Source organism: Saccostrea cucullata, unplaced genomic scaffold (genome assembly GCF_032062105.1).
Source record: "Saccostrea cucullata isolate Sc308-1 unplaced genomic scaffold, CSIRO_AGI_Scuc_v1 ctg4203, whole genome shotgun sequence".
In the NCBI taxonomy this organism is placed as follows: domain Eukaryota; kingdom Metazoa; phylum Mollusca; class Bivalvia; order Ostreida; family Ostreidae; genus Saccostrea; species Saccostrea cuccullata.
The window spans coordinates 15,985-36,260 of record NW_026931621.1 but is presented as its reverse complement, the minus strand read 5'-3'; the positions used below and the strand labels follow the sequence as shown (position 1 = coordinate 36,260).

At 35.9% G+C, this 20,276-nt stretch overlaps 2 protein-coding genes across 2 annotated transcripts; one reads left to right on the top strand and one right to left on the bottom strand.

The window, feature by feature from the left end:
• The first annotated feature begins 286 nt into the window (after positions 1-286).
• LOC134233141 (ankyrin repeat domain-containing protein 17-like) lies at positions 287-3,044 on the top strand. The gene has a single exon (XM_062715133.1). The coding sequence runs from the start codon at positions 300-302 to the stop codon at positions 2,682-2,684; it is 2,385 nt and encodes a 794-aa protein (XP_062571117.1). The 5' UTR covers positions 287-299; the 3' UTR covers positions 2,685-3,044.
• A 1,640-nt stretch (positions 3,045-4,684) lies between these two features.
• On the bottom strand, positions 4,685-14,153 carry LOC134233140 (uncharacterized). The gene is made up of 4 exons (XM_062715132.1): positions 13,522-14,153; positions 13,249-13,311; positions 11,898-11,942; positions 4,685-10,355 (listed from the first exon to the last, which is right to left on the bottom strand). Exons 1-4 carry the CDS (start codon positions 14,135-14,137, stop codon positions 6,346-6,348), a joined length of 4,734 nt encoding a protein of 1,577 aa, XP_062571116.1. The 5' UTR covers positions 14,138-14,153; the 3' UTR covers positions 4,685-6,345.
• Positions 14,154-20,276: the final 6,123 nt, after the last annotated feature.

Below are 20,276 nucleotides of genomic sequence, written 5' to 3'. Positions count from 1 at the left end.
AAAAAAAGAACATTGAAACAAATAACGCAGAAGACAATTTATGTTTCTTGAAATCCAAAACTGGTTTTAAAAATCAGAAACATGCCACGGCTCGGTCAATATCTGAACAATACCGCTTACTTGTACTGAGTTGTTACAGTGGTGATTTGGAGACTGTAAGCATAATAATAAAACATGTAAATGAAATTACACTTAACAAATCACTGCAATATTTAGACTATGTTTTTAGATGGGATGACACACCACTGACTGCAGCATGTGAGGGAGGATATGTAAATGTGGTCAAAAAACTGCTATTGATGGGGGCCAATGTCAATCTTCAAGGTAAATATACCACACCATTGACGGCAGCATGCGAGAGTGGTCATATTAGTGTTGTGAAGGAGCTGCTAGTGGCTGGGGCTGAAGTCAATCTTCGAGCTATATATAATAAACCACTGACAGCAGCAAGTGAGAATGGGCTTATAGATGTAAGCAAGGAACTGCTAATATCTGGGGCTGAAATTACTCAACTTGGTAAATTTAATACTCCGCTGACAACAGCATGTAAAGGTGGATATACAGACATAGTGAGAGAACTGTTGAAGGCAGGTGCCGATGTTAATCTACCAGGGGAATTTAATTTAGAAAAAATAGCAGTATCTAAAAGGGGCCATTTTCAAATGTCAAAGGAGGTGGCAGAAGCATGGAAGTATTTTGCAAAACTGCGTAGATGTAATACACCCTTGATAGCAGCATGTAACGCTGGTCATATAGATGTAGTGAACGTTCTCATCAAGGCTGGCGCTGATGTCAATCCACAATCAGGATATAATACACCGCTGATAGCAGCGTGTGAAGGCGGATATTTAAGTCTAGTAAATAAACTACTAGATTCAAAGGCTGATGCTAATCTAAAAAGTGGAGGTACTTTACCCCTTGTAGCAGCATGTAAAGTTGGACATGTCAGTATAGTAAAGAAGCTGCTAAAGGGCGGTGCTGAGGTGAATCCCCTAGACATTAGTAATACACCGTTAGAGACCGCAAGTGGTGGAGGATATATGGATGTAGTGAAGGAGCTTGTGGGTGCAGGAGCTGATGTAAATCTACGATGTGGTAATACCACACCATTGGCATCAGCATGTCGGGGTGGACATATGGAGGTAGTGATGGAACTTATAAAATCAGATGCTAATGTCAATCTACGAGGTGACTATGGAGGTGATACACCTCTGATAGAGGCATGTGGAAGTGGAAGTATGCGTTTAGTTGAAGAGCTGATACATGCTGGGGCTGATGTCAATTTACATACTGAATATGATTCGCCATTAAAAGCTGCATCGACTTGTGGACATTTAAATGTAGTCAAAGAACTTATAAAAATGGGGGCTGAAGTCAATCCTCAGGGTATCCGTAGCTCACCATTGTCAGGGGCATGTAGGGGAGGATACATAGACATAATGAATACACTTTTAGAGGAGAGGGCTGATGTCAATTTTCAAGGTATGCATGGTTATGCACCACTGATAGAAGCAAGTGCCCATGGGCATTTGAACTTAGTTAAGAAGCTGCTCGAAGTGGGGGCTGATGTTAACATACACGCAGATGGATCAACACCACTAACAAAAGCATGTGAAGGTGGACATTTGAGTGTTGTAAAAGAGCTTTTAGAGGCGGGTGCTCAAGTTAATCTGCGAGATGAATGTGATTCACCACTGCTACAAGCATGCCGAAATGGAAATACAAGTGTTGTAGAGATGCTGCTTAAGGCAGGGGCTGATGTCAATATTCAACATGATAATGGTACACCATTACTTATTGCGAGTGAAAATGGACACATAAGTTTAGTCAAGGAGCTTCTGAAGGCAGGGGCATATGTCAATTTTCAAGCTAAAAATAATACACCACTGACAGCAGCATGCGAAGGAGGACATTTTAGAGTAATGGAGGAGCTGTTAGGCGCAGGTGCTGATGTTAATTTGCAAGATTTAAAAGGAAGAACTCCTTTATATATAGCAGTTTTAAAATATACTGTGACACTTATGCCTATTGTACAAATGCTCAGTAAGTACGGTGCAGACTCAACTATATGCAATAAAGAGGGCCTATCAGCGTTGTATATTGCATTATTGAAAAACAGATTCCATGTTGTGCAGCACTTATTTGAGACTGACAATGAGTTTCTTTTGAATAAATTGAAGTTCCATTTATTTGACTGTTTGGTAAACATACGACAAAGTGATGTGATGACTGATAGTAAGGATGATGTGGTGGCGACACGGGGTAGAGTATGGCGTATGCGTAAAGATGGCGATTTGCATAATATTATCCAAGACAGTACTAGTAATGTTTTCAGACAACTGTTTTGCCTGGGCATGAATGTGAATCAATGGATAGAGCTGTATCACCATAATTATAAAACCCCTGATGCGATACCACTGCTATTTACTGTGATAGATGGGGACTTTCTAAGGATTGGGGACGGGGCAGAAAAATTAAGGATACTTATAAGATCTGGAGTGGACCTCAATGTCAGAGTGAGATTCAGAGTGATCTATTCTGTAATAGACAAACAGGGCATGTCATTTTTAGAGAAGACACGACGAGAAGTGATTAAGGTCCAAAAAAGTGAGGAAGCTGAATTGTTTAAGTACAAAAGAGTTCTTAATGAGACAAGGAAACATGTGAGGCGATACTCTCAGTGATTAAAGTAGAACCCTTTAGTATATGATGTTAATTAAATTGCTCTTAGAAGGTTTATTTCTTTCATCAACTGCCATCACTTACCGCTTTTTTGTGTGTTTCACAAAATCAGAGGAATATATTTTTCGTTAGTTCTAATAAGAACATTCATTTATTGTTTGAATTTGTCAACTTATTTTATTTGATTTCGTTTGCTTTATTAAAGTATTATTGCTATACAATGTTATATTTTTGTTGTGATCTGCTCGGCATGTCTTGTCCAGAGCAGTTTGAATCCTGAAATAGCTTTTTCAGGTGAATGCAGTGTAAAAAGATAACGAACAATAAATAATCCCGGAATTTAAGTAGCAACAAAAATGAGCATTCAATCTCAAAGTCCATAAAACAATGCAAAATATGAGCATAGCAAACAACGGACATACGAAACATCAGGGATGGGATCAGGTGCGATGGAGGAGTGTGCATCACCTGCTGACCTGTCACACCCGCCGTGTGCTCCTTGTCATGATCAGGAAATAATGGAAAAATCCGTCGTAAAACAATGCAGAGCAAAGGCGGACCTCCGAAACATAAGAGATGGGGAGGGAAATTACAGATTTAGGTCATGAAATGCAGACTGATTTCCAGTGGTGGTTTCAAATGCCGTCAATAAGTATGTTTGCATAGATTCAGAATGAGTTTTACGGAGAAATGTTGTTGATGTCTAAATAAGGACAGATGATGCAAACAATTTTTCTTGGAAGAGACTTAATATCATGTCAAAGGTTTAGAAAAGTAAATATTTTTTATATTTATAGATGAAAATAAATTTCAGAATATGTTAGTTTAGTGCTAAAAGTGTAACCTAAACTTAAGGAAAATATACCAAGCCAGGTGAATTTTATGGGAAAAAGCAAAATGGTGAAAATGGTGATTTCTCTGAATTTTTATCATACTACTTTTCCTCATAAGATTAACCTGGCTTGGTATAGTTTTATAAAGTTTATTTTACATTTTTAGCTCCAAGGTAACATATTCTAAAATTTGTTGTCATCTGTAAACCTTTACTGAGTGTGTTTTGTCCATATTTGTCATGTAAAATACAGTAAGTATTACTAATATTTTCAATGTCCATTTCCTTTTCAAGTCTTAGGATAAAAGATTCTAAGAATTATCCACCTTTCTATACCTTTGACATGATATTGAGTCCCCCCCCCCCAAAAAAAAATGTTTGTATCATCTGTCCTATCATCGCTACATGTTATCAAAGCAATTTTGAAAATTCCACGATACCATTGTAACGAAAATGATCGTATGAAAATACCTCTTAAATATCAAACACTTTCCTCATCAATAAAAGTACTTCGCGTTTTATAACAACATCTTATTAACCAAGAAACCTATTGTATTTTAGAGAGCCACATAAGTGACTTATCAAACAAAGAATTTTAATAATGAAGAAATAAGGTATCATTTTTTAGTTTTATTGGGATGTAGAACGGGTTGATCGCTTGATCAAATTCAATATAGCTCAAAGGGCTTTATGGAAGACTTTATCACGTGCCAACCCCTTTTGCGTCTCAATGAAACGCAAAAAATGATACCATATTACTTAATTTACATTTGTGATCGATTTATTACAAATAATAAGGTACTTAACGTTTTAAATCCATTAAAGATTTATTTTTTTCAAATCTCCAAATTGAATGTGTTGAACACGTCCATCACTTATGACGTCACTATGAATTACGTAGATCGCTTATGGCCAAATAATGAATTTATGGTCACATGACGAACGTGTTTTACAGAGAAATAAAACCGCCTTTTTCAATTGTGTTACATAAAAGCAAACATTTGCAAGTGTAAATATCAAGAGTATTTATTATGGCAACAATTGTATTTTATTATCAGTACAAAATATTTACATTAGTATATACTCACAATAAAAAGAATGCAACGCCCTCATTTTAGGGGGAAAATTATATACGGTTTATAACTTTGTTCCAAAGAAGTTAGGAAATCTTTATTTTTTTAACAGTTGAATGATTTACATTCCATTACCGAAAGTTTATTTTTAGCCCTCTTAACAGAAATCTAAAATCTGCATTTTTAATAAACTTTTTGACAATATTTTGGGTTTTCAAGGTTTCGGCTCAGTTGAGCTATAAAGGGCAACGTAAATGAGAGAGTTTCCGAATGTGAGAATATAAAGATTTAACCAATCAAAGAAAGAAATTATTGCTGTTAACTCTGAACTGAAACGGCAATGTTTTTGACACAAGCGGGAAAAAGAGATCATGGTAAATATTGCTAAAAATCAATACTTTAACTTTGACATCGATTATTACTGCCAAGTTTTATAACAGTTATAAAAGCTATAATATCAAAAAATCCAAATCTATCACACATTTATGGTAGACTGACACACAATATACTATCTACTACTAACTTTCTGAGATAGCTTGCAATATCAAGGCACAAGTCATCTAAATACTTGACAAAAATAAAAGCTTATTAATTGCATAAATTGTTGTAACATTTTAGAAATAAAATTTTAAAAAATTGCGCGAACTTACAACCAGCGCTCGGTATGTATCTAACAATGCATATACAACAATGTAAAGTATTTTCAGTGACTAAGAAAACACCTTTGGACCTGTTAGATATAGGTCAGGGGACAAAGTAATTGAAATGAACATTTAAACAATTTAAGTAAATCTGTGGTAGCTGAATCTAATGTAAATATGAAAATGATATGTTGCATGTGCAATGTAATTTTCGATTTAATTTATTACATTTGAAAAGTAATTGTAATCTAATTTCTTTCATTTCTAAAGTAATGTCGATGGTAATTTTAATGAAGCTTTTAGGCAAAAATTGTTTGGCAAAAAAATTCATTACTTTCCTACGCAATTTACTCCAACACAGAATTTCACACAAAGTTTGAACTTTGATATTTTATTAATTCAGTAGGCTCGTATAACGACACTGTCAATCAGTCTATTGTGTACTAGTTCTTGTTCTTTCTACACTCACCCTAGATCTCACAGTAAGATAAAAAAAAAACTGAGTATGAAATTTTCATTAAAGTGAGCACAGGGGCGGCGGGAAGCACCGCTTGCATATAATGAGTTCCACAGACAATATATATAAGAACGGAGACAGTTCGGGTCAAACGAATTTTTTAATTTTTTTATCAGTGCACCTGAAAAATTCCATACTCCCAATTATCCTATTTGGTGCATAACAACAATAGTAATATCCTACTTGAATAAAATTACAAAGAATGATTTAATGCTACATGTATTTCCATGTCATTGATGCCAACAAAACTACCATTTGTGTTTTTAAAAAACATGTCCTTAAATGTGACTTTATATTTTCGTCACTTCACGACTCGAATATTCCCGATCTTGTCGGAAAAATGGAAAAAAAATCTGGGAAGTAAGGATTCTCAATCTTAATGCATGGAAAGTCTGCAACTATTTTGATATCGGGTTTGAAATGATGAATTTTATGTACAATACGCAGTTAACACATCCTCAAGAAGTTTATTGAGAAATGTAATAAGAAGAATGTAAAACAATATTTGAAAAGTGTGTAGAGTTGTACAAAAATAAAATTCACTAGCCCTAACAGTTGCATATTGTGGGACATATTATTTTAAACCTTTCTGTATAATTTTCATACAGAGTATCGTCTTACATAATTTTTTAAGACACTTAAGACCCTCTTGCAAGGTTGCACTGCGCTTCTTTTCCATTTAAATTTACCCTCTTTGAACTTTTTCACAAGGCGTCGTGTCCTCTCCAGAACAGACACACCCTCTCTGTCTTCCACATCGTTATATTCCCTGTACCTCACCCTGACATTGACATCCGTCCCAGCTTCCAGAAGTGTCCTTAACATCTCTACTACATTGTTCTCATCAATCAGAATAAACCTACCAAGTCCTTCATCAATCACCGAGAACAAAAGAGGTTTTTCATCAAAATCAGACTCATAATCTTCGTAGTACAGCTGTATCCACTGATTGAAATCCAGACCCATGTGAAATAAATTTTTCAGTACGTCACATTTGTTTTCTTTGATTATTTTATATAAATCTCCAAATTTATCTATTTGCCTCACCCGTGTGTGTGTCATCACCACGTTATCTTTACTATCAGTTATCACGTCACTATTCCTTATGTTCACTAAAGATTCCAACAAATGTAACTTCCGTTTATTAAGCTGACCTTCACGTTCTGTTTGTACGAGTTCTTTTACAACATCAATTTTCATTTCAACTAACGCAATGCTTAATGCTGATAGACCCTCATTATTACAGATAGTTGCATCCGCACCATGATCATTGACCATTAGTGCTGGTGGTATCAGGGACTCCGTATTATTGAAAATTATAGTATATATAGGAGTTCTTCCTTTCGAATCCTGCATATTAATATCAGCCCCTACCTCTATCAGTTCATTGACTACACTGCAATATCCACCCCTGCATGCAGCTGTCAGTGGTGTATCATCTTGACCTTGAATATTGGCATCAGCTTCGGCCTCTAAGAGTTCCTTCACTACGTTCAGATATCCACCATTACATGCCGCTGTCAGCGGTGTGTGGTATTTTCCTTGTAGGTTGACATCAGCCTCTGCCTCTATCAACTCCTTCACTACCTCAACATGTCCATCCTTACATGCTGCAGTAAGCGGTGTGTGATATTTACCTTGGGGATTGCGATCAGCTCCTACGTCTAAGAGTTCTTTGACAATATCAGTATGTCCCCTTTTACATGCCATCGTCAGTGGTGTATGGTATGTACATTGTGGATTGATATCAGCCCCTGCTTTTATCAACTCCTTTACAACACATAAGTGTCCATTTTTACATGCCTCTGTCAATGGTAAATTAAAGAACCTTTGTGGATTGACATCAGCCCCGGCCTCTAACAGTTCCTTCAATACACTCAAATGTCCATATCTACATGCTGCAGTCAGTGGTAAATTGTATTTACCGTGTGGATTGACATCAGCCTCTTCCTCTAGCAGCATTTTTACAACGCTTATATGTCCACCCTCACTTGCGGCAGTCAGTGGTGTATTATATTCAGTCTGCGGATTGATATTAGCCCCAGCTTCTATAAGCTTATTCACTACATTTAAATGTCCACCTTGACATGCCGCTTTTAGTGGTGTATTATTCTGAGTTTGTTGATTTACATCAGCCCCTGCCACTATCAGCTCCTTTACTACGCTTATATATCCACCTTGACATGCTGCAATCAGTAACGTATAATTCTGCCTTTGTAGATTGACATCAGCCCCCTTATCTATCAGCTCTTTTACAACACCCACATGTCCTCTCTCACATGCTGCACTTAGTGGTGTATGATATTTTCCCTCTAGATTGACATCAGCTCCTGCCTTAATTAGCTCCTTCACAATACTCTTATGTCCATAATAACATGCTGCAGTCAGTGCCGTATCATTCTGATCTCGAAGATTGACATTAGCCCCGACTTTTATTAGCTCCTTTACTACATGGATAAATCCACCCTTACTTGATGCAGTCAGTGGTGTATTATATTTATCTTCAGGATTAATATCAGCCTCAGCCTTTATTAGCTCCATCACTACACTCGCATTTCCACTCGTACATGCTGCAGTCAGTGGCGTATGAAATTTGCCCTGAGGATTGACTTCAGCTCCTGATTTTATTAGTTCTTTTACTACATTGGTATAACCACCTCTGCATGCTACAGTTAGTGGAGTATCATATTTACCTTGCGGGTTCAGATCAGCCCCCGCATCTAACAGCTCCTTAACCACAGTCATTTGTCCAGATGTACATGCTGCAGTAAGTGGAGTTACAATCAATCTATCATCATAATCCAAATATCGCAGTTCTTTGTTTATAGTACTTTTACTGACATATTTGATCAATATTCTTACGGTCTCTAAATCACCACTGTAACATCCCAACACAAGTAAGCGATGTTGTTCAGATATTGACTGATTTATGACCAATTCCTCATTTCCCGAATGAGTACTGGTGTTTAAGATACATGGGTTGTCTTTTCTGTCATTTGCTGGAATATTTTTTTCGCTTTCTTCCGTAACAAAGCTTCGAACAGGGTAAATTGAACTATCAAACACTTGAGAGTGTGTTTCGTTTTGTCGGTCAGTTTGTTCTAGGATATGTTGTAGAATCTTATTGTGGCCGTAATAAACCACCCAACTAATAACCCTCACACTGTATGTTGATCCTTTAAGTGGTGTCCATCTTTCATTTACAAGCAAATTCTGTTTACGCAATTCATTGCTCCGTTTTTCCGATTCCTCACATTCCTTCACTACCCAATTTATTTTCCTGACAATTCTATGCACATCATTCTGCTTTGATAGAAATAAAGCTTTCCATCCCGAGTAAGACTTCCTGTTTAGCACCTCTATAAAGAGCTTACATACTTCTGACTGTTTTAAAACATCATTCATAAAAACATCATACAGTTCCAAATTCTCTATATCACTGTACAAACGCTCAGCTAAAACTAAAAACTTGTCCTCTCCTAACCTTATACAAAGATCAAATGAATCACTTCCATCGCCGCTTTTACTATTTAATACATCATGCTCTTCACCATCCTTTACATTTCCAGTGACTTGTGTTCTTCCGTTTTCCATTGTCTTTTTACATTCTTTTACTTCCACTTTCTTAGCAATGTAACTGCTGCTAATATATTGCAAAATGATATCCGGACACTGACAACCAAAATGATACGCCATTATTTCATACATGGATTCCTGAATAAAAGTGTACTCAGATCCACATAATTTTGTGTATGTCCCCTCCATTACTGATAATGCTCTAACAAATTTGAATGCATCTGTGTTACTCTCAACTTCACAGCTCTCTATTACTTTTGATTTCATTTCGTAGAACTGGTTGTTCCCTTTGCTTAGAAAACTTTTCTTTGATAGTTTTCTGTCATTTAACATTAATAAAACCAAAGTAGCATAGCATAACTTGTAATGACATTTCATCTTTTCAAATTCTTCTAAAATGCATTCAACTGGACAGGTAAAGAAATTTTCAGCATTTTTTCTAAATTTCTCAACTTTCGAGTACAGTTTACACAGTAAAGGAAACCTATATGATGTTTCTTGCAGGAATGAAGTAGGCAATAAATTTCTATCCAAACCGTGAATCTGAAGAATGGATTTTTTGTCATCTTCATTCAACATATTTTCTGGATTGCTTAATTTTATCACGTGTTTCTCATTTATGAAAAATGATTTGTAACACTCATTAAACACTGCTTCCCTACATGACATCAATACCTTTGTATTTTCATTGAAGGGATTTGAAATTTGTTCTTCGTAATCCATTAATGACTTTAATTTTGGCTTTTGTAGTTTTAAGATACCTAGTACATCATCAACGACAAATACTTGGGAATAACGAGAGTCAGTATAATCTTCTATCTTTCTGATATCCTCAATTGGTACGACCTCATACTTTTTCTCTTGTAATGTTAAGGCAATATGATGAATCGTTGCTGATTTCCCAGATCCTGGGACACCAACAAATGTCATGTACGGTTGATTTCTGACTTTATCCAACATTGCATGAAAGTTGTGGGTTTCAATGAAAACTTCGTCGTCTTTCTTCCATTGTAGGACTTTCTTTGAATGGATATCTATATAAATGTAAATTTTATCTTTTTTTATTATCCAAGCACTTGAAAATGTAACTTTTGCTGAAACTTATAAGCTGTATATCTGCTTTATATGTGTTCTATTGTTACACTCGAAGCATTAAAGAATGCGATCAAAATCTCAGTTGTCCTTATTACCTGACTTTTATAATTTGTCTATAAACGTCAAAGACCAAACGTTATCTGAAACTTGTCATGATACAATATGTAAAGGACTGCATGGTCCTCATATTTGCAAAATCCCTTCCACCATAATGAAATATGGAGGTAAAGAAAAGAATGAATACTGTTAGTTACTATATAGCAACATTTATTCGCGAGCGAGAAACAGTTGCGAGTTTCGCGATCAATTTTTACTCGCGAATATAAATAGCCTCGAACCATTTTTTCTGTGTTTTTTTTTTAGTCGTTGCAGATTGATTTCAAACTGACAAACCGCGAATAAAAGATGACGCAAAATATTATTTTTTACAGTCTCTGCATTTATTTCATTCAAGCTCAAAAGTCCATTAAAAAATATAGGCCAGGAACAGAGCAAACAAGGACCTTAAGATATCAGAGGTGGGACCAGGTGCTATAGAGGAGTAAGTATCCCTTGCCAATCAGTCACATCCGCCGTGTGCTCCATGTCATGATCGGGAAAAACTAAAGGATACGTAGAAAATCAGTATTTGAATATTCATATTGATTATAAATATTTTTATATTTATAATAATTAGCACGAAAAACGACTGTCAGCATTTCCCTTAAATGAAGGATTATATTTGCAGACAAGGTCATCGTATCAAAAATGATAACTTTGACCAAACTGTGCGTATTCTGTTTTATCAACTTGATTGTCAATGGCTTTCCCCCTTTAGAAATTGTTCGTAAGTAAAGAATGCTCTTGCGTATCGAATCCACTGGGAGATTGATAGATCGTTGATTTATATAAACGTCGATTTAAAGGCCTTCTGATATACATTAGATCACTTAATTTTCGCGACACCTTATTTTAGCGAGATATTCATTGACTCTTTATTAGCGAGACAAAATTTTCACGAATTGTGGTCATTGCTTTATATAATCTTAAGGAATTCTATTATACGCGAGAATGAAATTTTCGCGAGCATACCGTCTCGCGTAATTACGCGAAAATAAAGTTATCGCGAATAAAAAGTGATTTACAGTATAAGATTGTGGAAAAAATTCTTCTTCATATGAGTATTAATAAAAGTCATTTAACAAAGGAATGCGATTGGTACCCATGGGAATTCAAGAATTGGTTGGAGGATTTGGATGCAAAACCTACACAGATATTGGTAATCAGAAACTCATTGTAATAATATCAGCCTCAGACTACTTGTGTGTATAATCAGAATGTTTAATGTTTTTTTTAAAGAAGCTGCACTTTGGGATCCGAATATTAGATCAAAGATTATAAATTTAAAAAGAAATCTTTGAGTCTCCATCGTATTTTGCAAACAAATTGAGAGGATACTGAAAATTATTAACTCTTTATGAAGACTGTAAAATTTCACTCACCTTTCACATTTGGAGGAATGACACATTTAGTATTCTTGATTTCATCTGATAAAGAAATAAAATATTGGATTTTATAGTTGGCATAACTCAAAACTTTCTGGGAATTTAAATTGCAGAGATAAAATCCACTCTGTCCTCCATGGCACCTGATCCCACCCCTGATGTTTCGGAGGTCCGTGTTTAATTGCTCTGTCCTTATTTTGTATTGTTTTATGGACTTTGAGATTGAATACTGTTCGTTATCTCCATATCCTTCCTAGGATGCTTGAAACAACAAAAGGCCCAAGGGTCATATTGCTCATTTGAGTGACTTTAGCCATGCTGTTCTTTATTAGAATTCTCACTTAAAATTTCAATGTAAAACTTGGAAAAATGTAGAATTATAACAATATTACAATATATATATATATATATATATATATATATATATATATATATAAAATTAAAATGAAATAAAAAGACAATAATGGAAGTGATTTCTGAGGATTTAGTAAATGTTGATTTATGTTGAAACCATTGTGTGGGTACAGGGAAGGTTCATAATAGAATTGGGTCGCTACCATTGCTAACATTAACAATATTGTACAGTAATCAGGTCCAAAACTCCTCTGAAACCATTAAACAATAAAAAAATAAATTTGGTGCAGAACAAACAAGGAGTCCATGTTGAAATTGGCCGCATTGTTCTTGAGTGAGAAAGGGGTCAGGTGTCATAAAGGAGTCAGCATCCCATGTCATGATCGGTCAAAGGGAACATTTTGTTGACAATCAAGTGTGCAAATCATGGCCAAACAATACATGTATAAAAACGTTGGTCACCATTATACTAAATGATAATCTGTATTTGCTGATAATGTCAATCTATCGACCACAGTATTTGTCAATATAGACTGTTGATAATTTTTTTTATCAACCTAGGCCTGTTTGCCAATGTCTTGCCTCGTTTTAGCAAGTGTAACCACCTAGATCAAGTTCTTGCAAATTGAATCAACTGGGAGATATCAACTCTACATGCAGGTGATAAGGGTACATGTATATTAGCACATAAATAATAGGGCGACGATGGAAAAGAGGAAGTCTTCACAATCATGATAATTTATTTGTCGGTCGCATTTAAGTCTCCTTTTGGTAGAATATCCGAATATACAAATATATCAAACTGTGTGGTGTCTTTTTCAAAGTTCAAAGAGGTATATCAATGTAAGAATGAAGAATGAAAATGAATTGCGTCAATTGATAAAACGTGTCAATTTATCTTTATTGATTGCTACAGCAAGAAATTCTCTTTTCTTGTAAAATGTATTTGATATTAGATTAATTTTAAACAAAGAAATATAAGTGAAAAACTTACTAATCATTTCTAGCATTTTATTTTGATTTTCAGATCGATTTTCTTCGCTTTCTTCTAATTTACCTACAAAGAATAACAAAATTCTGGAAAGTGAGCAAAAAAAAAAAAAATCAAAAATTTATTTAAAGATGATGTTTACTCAGATGGCAAAAATTTCCACCATCGATTTTGCATTAAATACCTATGTTTTAGTCATCTGAGTAGACACCCTTAAAAAGTATACAGCATAATATCAAATTTAATAAATTAACAAAATCTCATTATCTAACTTACGTTGTAGGCCATGTAATATTTTCCTTGTTGCTGCATCTTCTTCAGCCTGTTTTCTCAGTTCTTCAATGAAATGAAGGTCACGGACAGGGTCCATTGTCTCATGTTTTAAAAAATCCACCTCCTTTTCGTACTGGTTTCCGTTGTTAAGGAACGAATCGAGATCTACAACTGCTGATCTTACGGTAGACCAGACTGTATTGAAATCAGCGTTAGAAAGGACGGGACTAGAAGAATGCACACACTGGTTTCTGGCAGTACGGATCCTCTCAACATTGGCAGAGAGAGTACGATCTGTAGGGTCTGGATCATTTCCCCAGCCTTTGTTGTGTGCTGTTATGTTACAAATGTTTCTAAGCAGCGAGTACAATAAAGGAATATCCATATCAGCATAGTTTCCGGTATAACTTTTACCTCTTGGTAAAATAAGACTCATTTGAGGTGCTGTCAGACGGGGTAGATTACTCCTTTTTTGTACAATGACACGTGGAAAAATAGCGGGTGGTATATAATGACGTAGAACATCCCTCAGTTGATCTGTACACGGACCCAGGAGAAGTCGACACGCTCTACAGGCATTTGTTGTCTCCTCTGTAGACGAGTAAGAGGACGCTGCCATGGCAGTTACCTAATCTCTGAAAGAGTGAATACGAAAAAAACCATTAACATTCACAAAAAACATACATACACAAAACAAACGCAAGAACAAACAAAAGTAAGTGCCTTGTGGATGGTGGATGCATCGCAAAGCCCTTGATAGGTTTTCAGATTTTAATCGTAGATTATGATTGGTCTTCTTTGGTGCTGTCTTATGTGCCTAAGTCCCTTAACCTCAAAAGATCTTAAGTATCAATTATTAAATTCATCAGAATTTCTAATGTGTTGTGATATGTGTATTGTTTCATCATGTATATTATTAGTAACATTAAGTTTCTTGAACATTCCAGAGTGGTCAATATGTTTGGTCATTTTTTCTAGAACATTCTTGAACTTTATTCATGTCCAGAACTTTCCAGGAATATCATGTATTTACAATTTCTAGAATATTCTAGATTTATGATACTGTATAAATACCCTGTCAATTCGATGCATAAATAATTGTGGATACATTGTCGTATAAGCATCATTGAGGTATTACTGGGATATAATTTCACTGGGACATTGTGTGCAGCAACGGACACTCTGATGTATGTATTTTTAGATTTTTGCTAAGTTTGTACTTAATGATTTGTATATTACTGTAAATAAATTATTGTTAAGTTTAAACTGTGTGATTGATCTTTGCTGGCATTTAGGGTTATTCTGACCCATAACAGAATTGGGGGCTCGTCCGGGATCAAGAATTTCTTGTACTTTTGCAGTTCATTGTCAGAATTTTGTTAATTAAATTGTTAAATTTGACTATAAGCCAGCAAAAATCAACATGGTATTTTCGGTCACAAACTTTCTTAGTTCGCCAAGTGTTCAGGTTTTTGATACGTTAAAAAAGGATGACTTGATCGCATTAGGTTTGCATTTTGGGTTAGATGTTAAATCCTCTCAGAGAAAGCAAGACATTAGAATTAAGGTTGCAAACAAACTAGTAGAAGAAAACATCTTTGAAAAATACGATCTTCCAGAATATACAGATAGATCAGAGTTAGGCTCTTACAAAATGACAGACTATCAGTTTCAATTAGAGTTAGAGAAAATGCGATTTGAAAGAGAAGAGCGAGAAAGAGATAGAGAAAGAGAAGAACGAGAGCGTGAACGAAAATTTGAATTAGACAAATTAGTAGCAGAAAGAGAAGAGCGAGAAAGAGAGCGTGAAATGAACTTTGAATTAGAGAAATTAAAATTACAAAACCAACCAGAACCGTCATTTGTCAAGAATGAATTTGACGCAGCAAAAAATATCAGATTAGTTCCAAAATTTCAAGAAAAATCTGTAGACAAATATTTTCCCCAATTCGAGAAAGTCGCAGAAAATCTTAAATGGCCACAACACGTTTGGTCAACAATGTTACAAAGTGTACTGGTTGGCAAAGCAGCTGAGGTATACTCTGCACTAGGGGTAGCTGAGAGTTCAGACTATGAGAAGGTCAAAGCAGCAATATTAAAAGCATATGAATTAGTACCTGAAGCATATAGACAAAAATTCAGAAAGTATAGGAAGTTTGATAATCAAACATTTGTTGAATTTTCACGAGAGAAAGAAGATTTATTCGATCACTGGTTTAGATCTAAGAAACTTGATAAAACCTTTGCTAATTTGCGCCAAGTCATCCTGGTAGAAGAGTTTAAGGAATGTGTTTCTCAAGATTTGAAAACACATTTAGAAGATAAGAATGTGAAAACTCTTGAAGAGGCAGCAGTCATATCTGATACTTATGCTCTATCTCATAAAAAGAATTTTGTATCAAGATCTCAGACTAGCAGCAATTCTACCAATTCAGACACATATAAAAAGAGTGGTTCAGGGTCTCAGTCTTTCACAAGTTCCCAGTCTCCATCCCAAGGTGGTTCTAAGTCCGGTCCAGGACGTTTTGAAGGATCTTCTGGAATAGGGTCGCTTCCTACTTGTAGTTATTGTAAGAAAAAGGGTCATCTGATCAGTGAATGCTTTAAACTTAAGAGAAAAAATGATTTTGATAAAACTCAACCACACGCTTGTGCGGCAGTTAGAGGTGATAGAGAAGCCTTAGTTTCGATTTGTTCTGACACTCCTGATGTCCAGGGTTCACAGTCCAGTTCTATTGATTCTATGGAGGATTATAAGCCCTTTATGTCTCAGGGATTTGTTTCACTCGGTGACTCTAGCGAAATAAAACCTGTCCAGATTTTGAGAGATACTGGTGCTGCACAGACGTTATTGTTAGAGGGCGTGCTTCCTTTGTCTGAGCAGACTTCTACTGGTGGGTCAGTTTTATTACAGGGTGTGGAGCTAGGTGTCATTGATGTTCCCCTGCATAGAATTAGTTTGAAATCAGATTTAGTTACTGGACCTGTTATCGTAGGTGTTCGACCTACTCTTCCCGTTCCAGGCATTTCTTTGTTGCTAGGCAACGATTTAGCTGGTGGAAAAGTTGTACCAGATCCTATAGTTTGTGAGAAAATCACTCCAGATGTTATGTGCGATGATGAAGATGATGACATTTATCCAGCCTGTGCTGTTACTAGAGCGATGGCCAGAAGACGAGAAATGGAGGCAGACCATACTCAAGCCTTTGACGAGACGAATTCCTCTGTTGATATTGATTTGAATGACACTTTCTTATCTGACCTTGATGGCACTCAAACAAGCATGGAACCAAACAATATCAAGAAGCAAGAGAAGAAAGAATTTTTACCAAAATTTGGTGGTGAGGATGATGTTAGCCAAGGCAAGGACATCCTCAGCCGAGAACGTTTACTCTCTGAACAAAATAAAGACCCAGATATCATTCAACTTAGTAAGAGGGCACTTCCACCAGAAGAGGCTATTAAAGTTGGAGAATGCTTTTATATGAAAGATGGCATCCTTATGCGAAAATGGCGACCACCTGACGCTTCTCCAGATGAAGTGTGGCGTGTTGTTCACCAGATAGTGGTCCCAGCTGCTTATCGTCGAGATGTCATGAGTTTAGCTCACGATACACCTATGGCAGGTCATTTAGGTGTCAATAAGACTTATAATAGGATTTTGAGTCATTTTTATTGGCCTAAGCTAAGAAAGGACGTTTCTGAGTTTTGCAAGTCATGCCATGTCTGTCAGATGGTAGGTAAACCAAATCAGAAGATACCATCTGCTCCTCTCCAACCCATTCCAGCTTTTGAAGAACCGTTTAGTCGAGTGTTGGTGGATTGTGTAGGACCTTTGCCTAGGACTAGATCTGGAAACCAGTATTTACTTACCATTATGTGTACATCCACTCGATTTCCTGAAGCCATACCTCTAAGGAATATAAAGGCAAAGAGCATAGTTAAGGCCCTAACCAAGTTTTTCAGTTTTGTAGGAGCACCCAAGGCAATTCAGTCGGATCAAGGCTCAAATTTTATGTCGGGGTTGTTCCAGCAAGTCATGCATGAGTTGGGTATTAGGCAGTATCGATCAACTGCTTATCATCCTGAGTCCCAGGGAGCGCTAGAACGTTTTCATCAAACCCTAAAAACAATGCTGAAGACCTATTGTTACCAGTATGAGAAAGACTGGGATGAAGGGGTTCATCTTGTACTATTTGCTGCACGAGAGGCAGTCCAGGAGTCTCTTGGGTTTAGTCCTTTTGAATTGGTGTTCGGTCATACAGTTAGAGGTCCTTTGAAATTGCTGAAGGAAAAGTGGCTGACTGAGACTAGTGATCTTAATCTTTTAGATTATGTGTCTGATTTCAAAGAAAAACTTTACAATGCTTGTAAATTAGCACAAGGAAATTTGAAGAGTTCTCAGATGAAAATGAAAATGTGGTATGACAAAGATGCCAGAAATAGGGTGTTTAAGCCAGGTGATAAGGTTCTTGTATTTTTACCTATTCCTGGTCATCCTTTACAAGCCAGATTTTATGGCCCTTATGAAATTGAAAGCAAGATCAGTGATGTAAACTATGTAGTTAAGACACCAGGTCGACGTAAAGAGAAACGGGTTTGTCATATTAACATGTTAAAAGAGTATTTTGAAAGGTGTGACCGAAATTCTGTAAAACCAGTTTCCACTTTAGCCAACGCTAAGACTGTTCAAAATTGTATTGAGAGTGATACGAGTGTAGAGATGAATGAGAAAGATTGTAATCAGAGTGTCCGCTTGAAAAACTCAGAAATTTTGGCTGATTTTGATGCCAAACTTGGACATTTGAACATTCACCAAAAAGAACAAGTTAAAAACTTGATGAATGAGTACCATCAAATCTTCTCGGATGTTCCAAAGAAAACTAATGCAGCTTGTCATGATGTTATAGTTGGCGACGCTCTGCCTATCAAACAACATCCGTACCGTCTCAATCCAATAAAATTGCAGTACCTAAGAAGGGAAGTGCAGTACATGTTGGACAATGACATTGTTGAACCTAGTAAAAGTAATTGGAGCTCACCGTGTATTCTTGTACCAAAACAGGACGGTTCCTACCGATTATGTACAGACTTTAGAAAGGTGAATTCTGTTACTAAAACTGATTCATATCCAATACCTAGAATTGATGACTGTATTGACAGCATTGGAAACGCCAAATTTGTCAGTAAATTTGACCTGTTGAAAGGCTACTGGCAAGTGCCGTTAACAGAAAGAGCAAAAGAAATATCTGCTTTTGCTACACCAGATGGACTTTACCAGTATAAAGTAATGCCTTTTGGCATGAAAAACGCACCGGCTACATTCCAAAGGATGGTTCATTCCCTTCTTCAAGACCTTGAGGGATGCGAGGCCTACATTGATGATGTCGTCATATACAGCGACACATGGGACGAACATCTCCGAACCATGCGTGCTTTATTTGACATTTTAGCTAAAGCAAACTTAACTGTGAACCTTGAGAAGAGCGAATTTTGTCATGCTTATGTAGAGTATTTAGGTCATAGAGTAGGTCAAGGTTATGTTACACCCATTATGGCTAAAGTGGAAGCTATTGCAAAGTTCCCGATTCCTACAAACAAGAAAGAGTTAATGAGGTTTTTGGGCATGGCTGGGTTTTACAGAAAATTTTGTCCAAATTTTTCCTCAGTAGTTAGTCCACTTACAAATCTTTTACAAAAGAGGGTTAACTTTGAATGGACAAAGGACTGTGAAAAATCATTTCATAAAATCAAATCTGTCCTTATGAGCAATCCAGTTTTGTCAACTCCAGATTTTTCTAAGCAATTTAAGCTTACTGTTGACGCTAGTGATGTTGGAATCGGGGCAGCTTTGTTTCAAGAACATAGTGATAAGGTAGATAGAGTTGTTTCTTATTTTTCAAAGAAACTTACAAAATGTCAACAAAAGTATTCCACCATTGAAAAGGAATGCCTTGCTTTGTTGTTAGCCTTACAGCATTTTGATGTTTATCTGAATGTTACTTTGCATCCAATTCTTGTATATACGGATCACAACCCCCTGACATTTTTGCATAAATTGTCAAACAAGAATCAAAGACTGACTAGATGGAGTTTGTTGTTACAAGAATACAACATAACAATTAAGCATATCAAAGGCAAAGACAATGTTATTGCAGATGCCTTGTCAAGAGTATCGTAAACATACTAGATTTTGTATTAATGTACCTATGTTTTAATGATATAAGTTTTCATTGACATTCAAACTTTTTTAAGGGGGGAGGTGTTGTGATATGTGTATTGTTTCATCATGTATATTATTAGTAACATTAAGTTTCTTGAACATTCCAGAGTGGTCAATATGTTTGGTCATTTTTTCTAGAACATTCTTGAACTTTATTCATGTCCAGAACTTTCCAGGAATATCATGTATTTACAATTTCTAGAATATTCTAGATTTATGATACTGTATAAATACCCTGTCAATTCGATGCATAAATAATTGTGGATACATTGTCGTATAAGCATCATTGAGGTATTACTGGGATATAATTTCACTGGGACATTGTGTGCAGCAACGGACACTCTGATGTATGTATTTTTAGATTTTTGCTAAGTTTGTACTTAATGATTTGTATATTACTGTAAATAAATTATTGTTAAGTTTAAACTGTGTGATTGATCTTTGCTGGCATTTAGGGTTATTCTGACCCATAACAAATGAGTGATGAATAATCCTATAACATAGCTATTAATACCCAGGCACAAATGTAGGAAAA

Coding starts and splice junctions, on each gene's coding strand:
- LOC134233141 (XM_062715133.1), top strand. CDS start 300: ATGGGGGCCAATGTCAATCTTCAAGGTAAATATACCACACCATTGACG.
- LOC134233140 (XM_062715132.1), bottom strand. CDS start 14,137: ATGGCAGCGTCCTCTTACTCGTCTACAGAGGAGACAACAAATGCCTGT. Junction 13,312..13,521: donor AATATTACATGGCCTACAAC/GTAAGTTAGATA, acceptor TATTCTTTGTAG/GTAAATTAGAAGAAAGCGAA. Junction 10,356..11,897: donor CATTCCTCCAAATGTGAAAG/GTGAGTGAAATT, acceptor ACATTTATATAG/ATATCCATTCAAAGAAAGTC.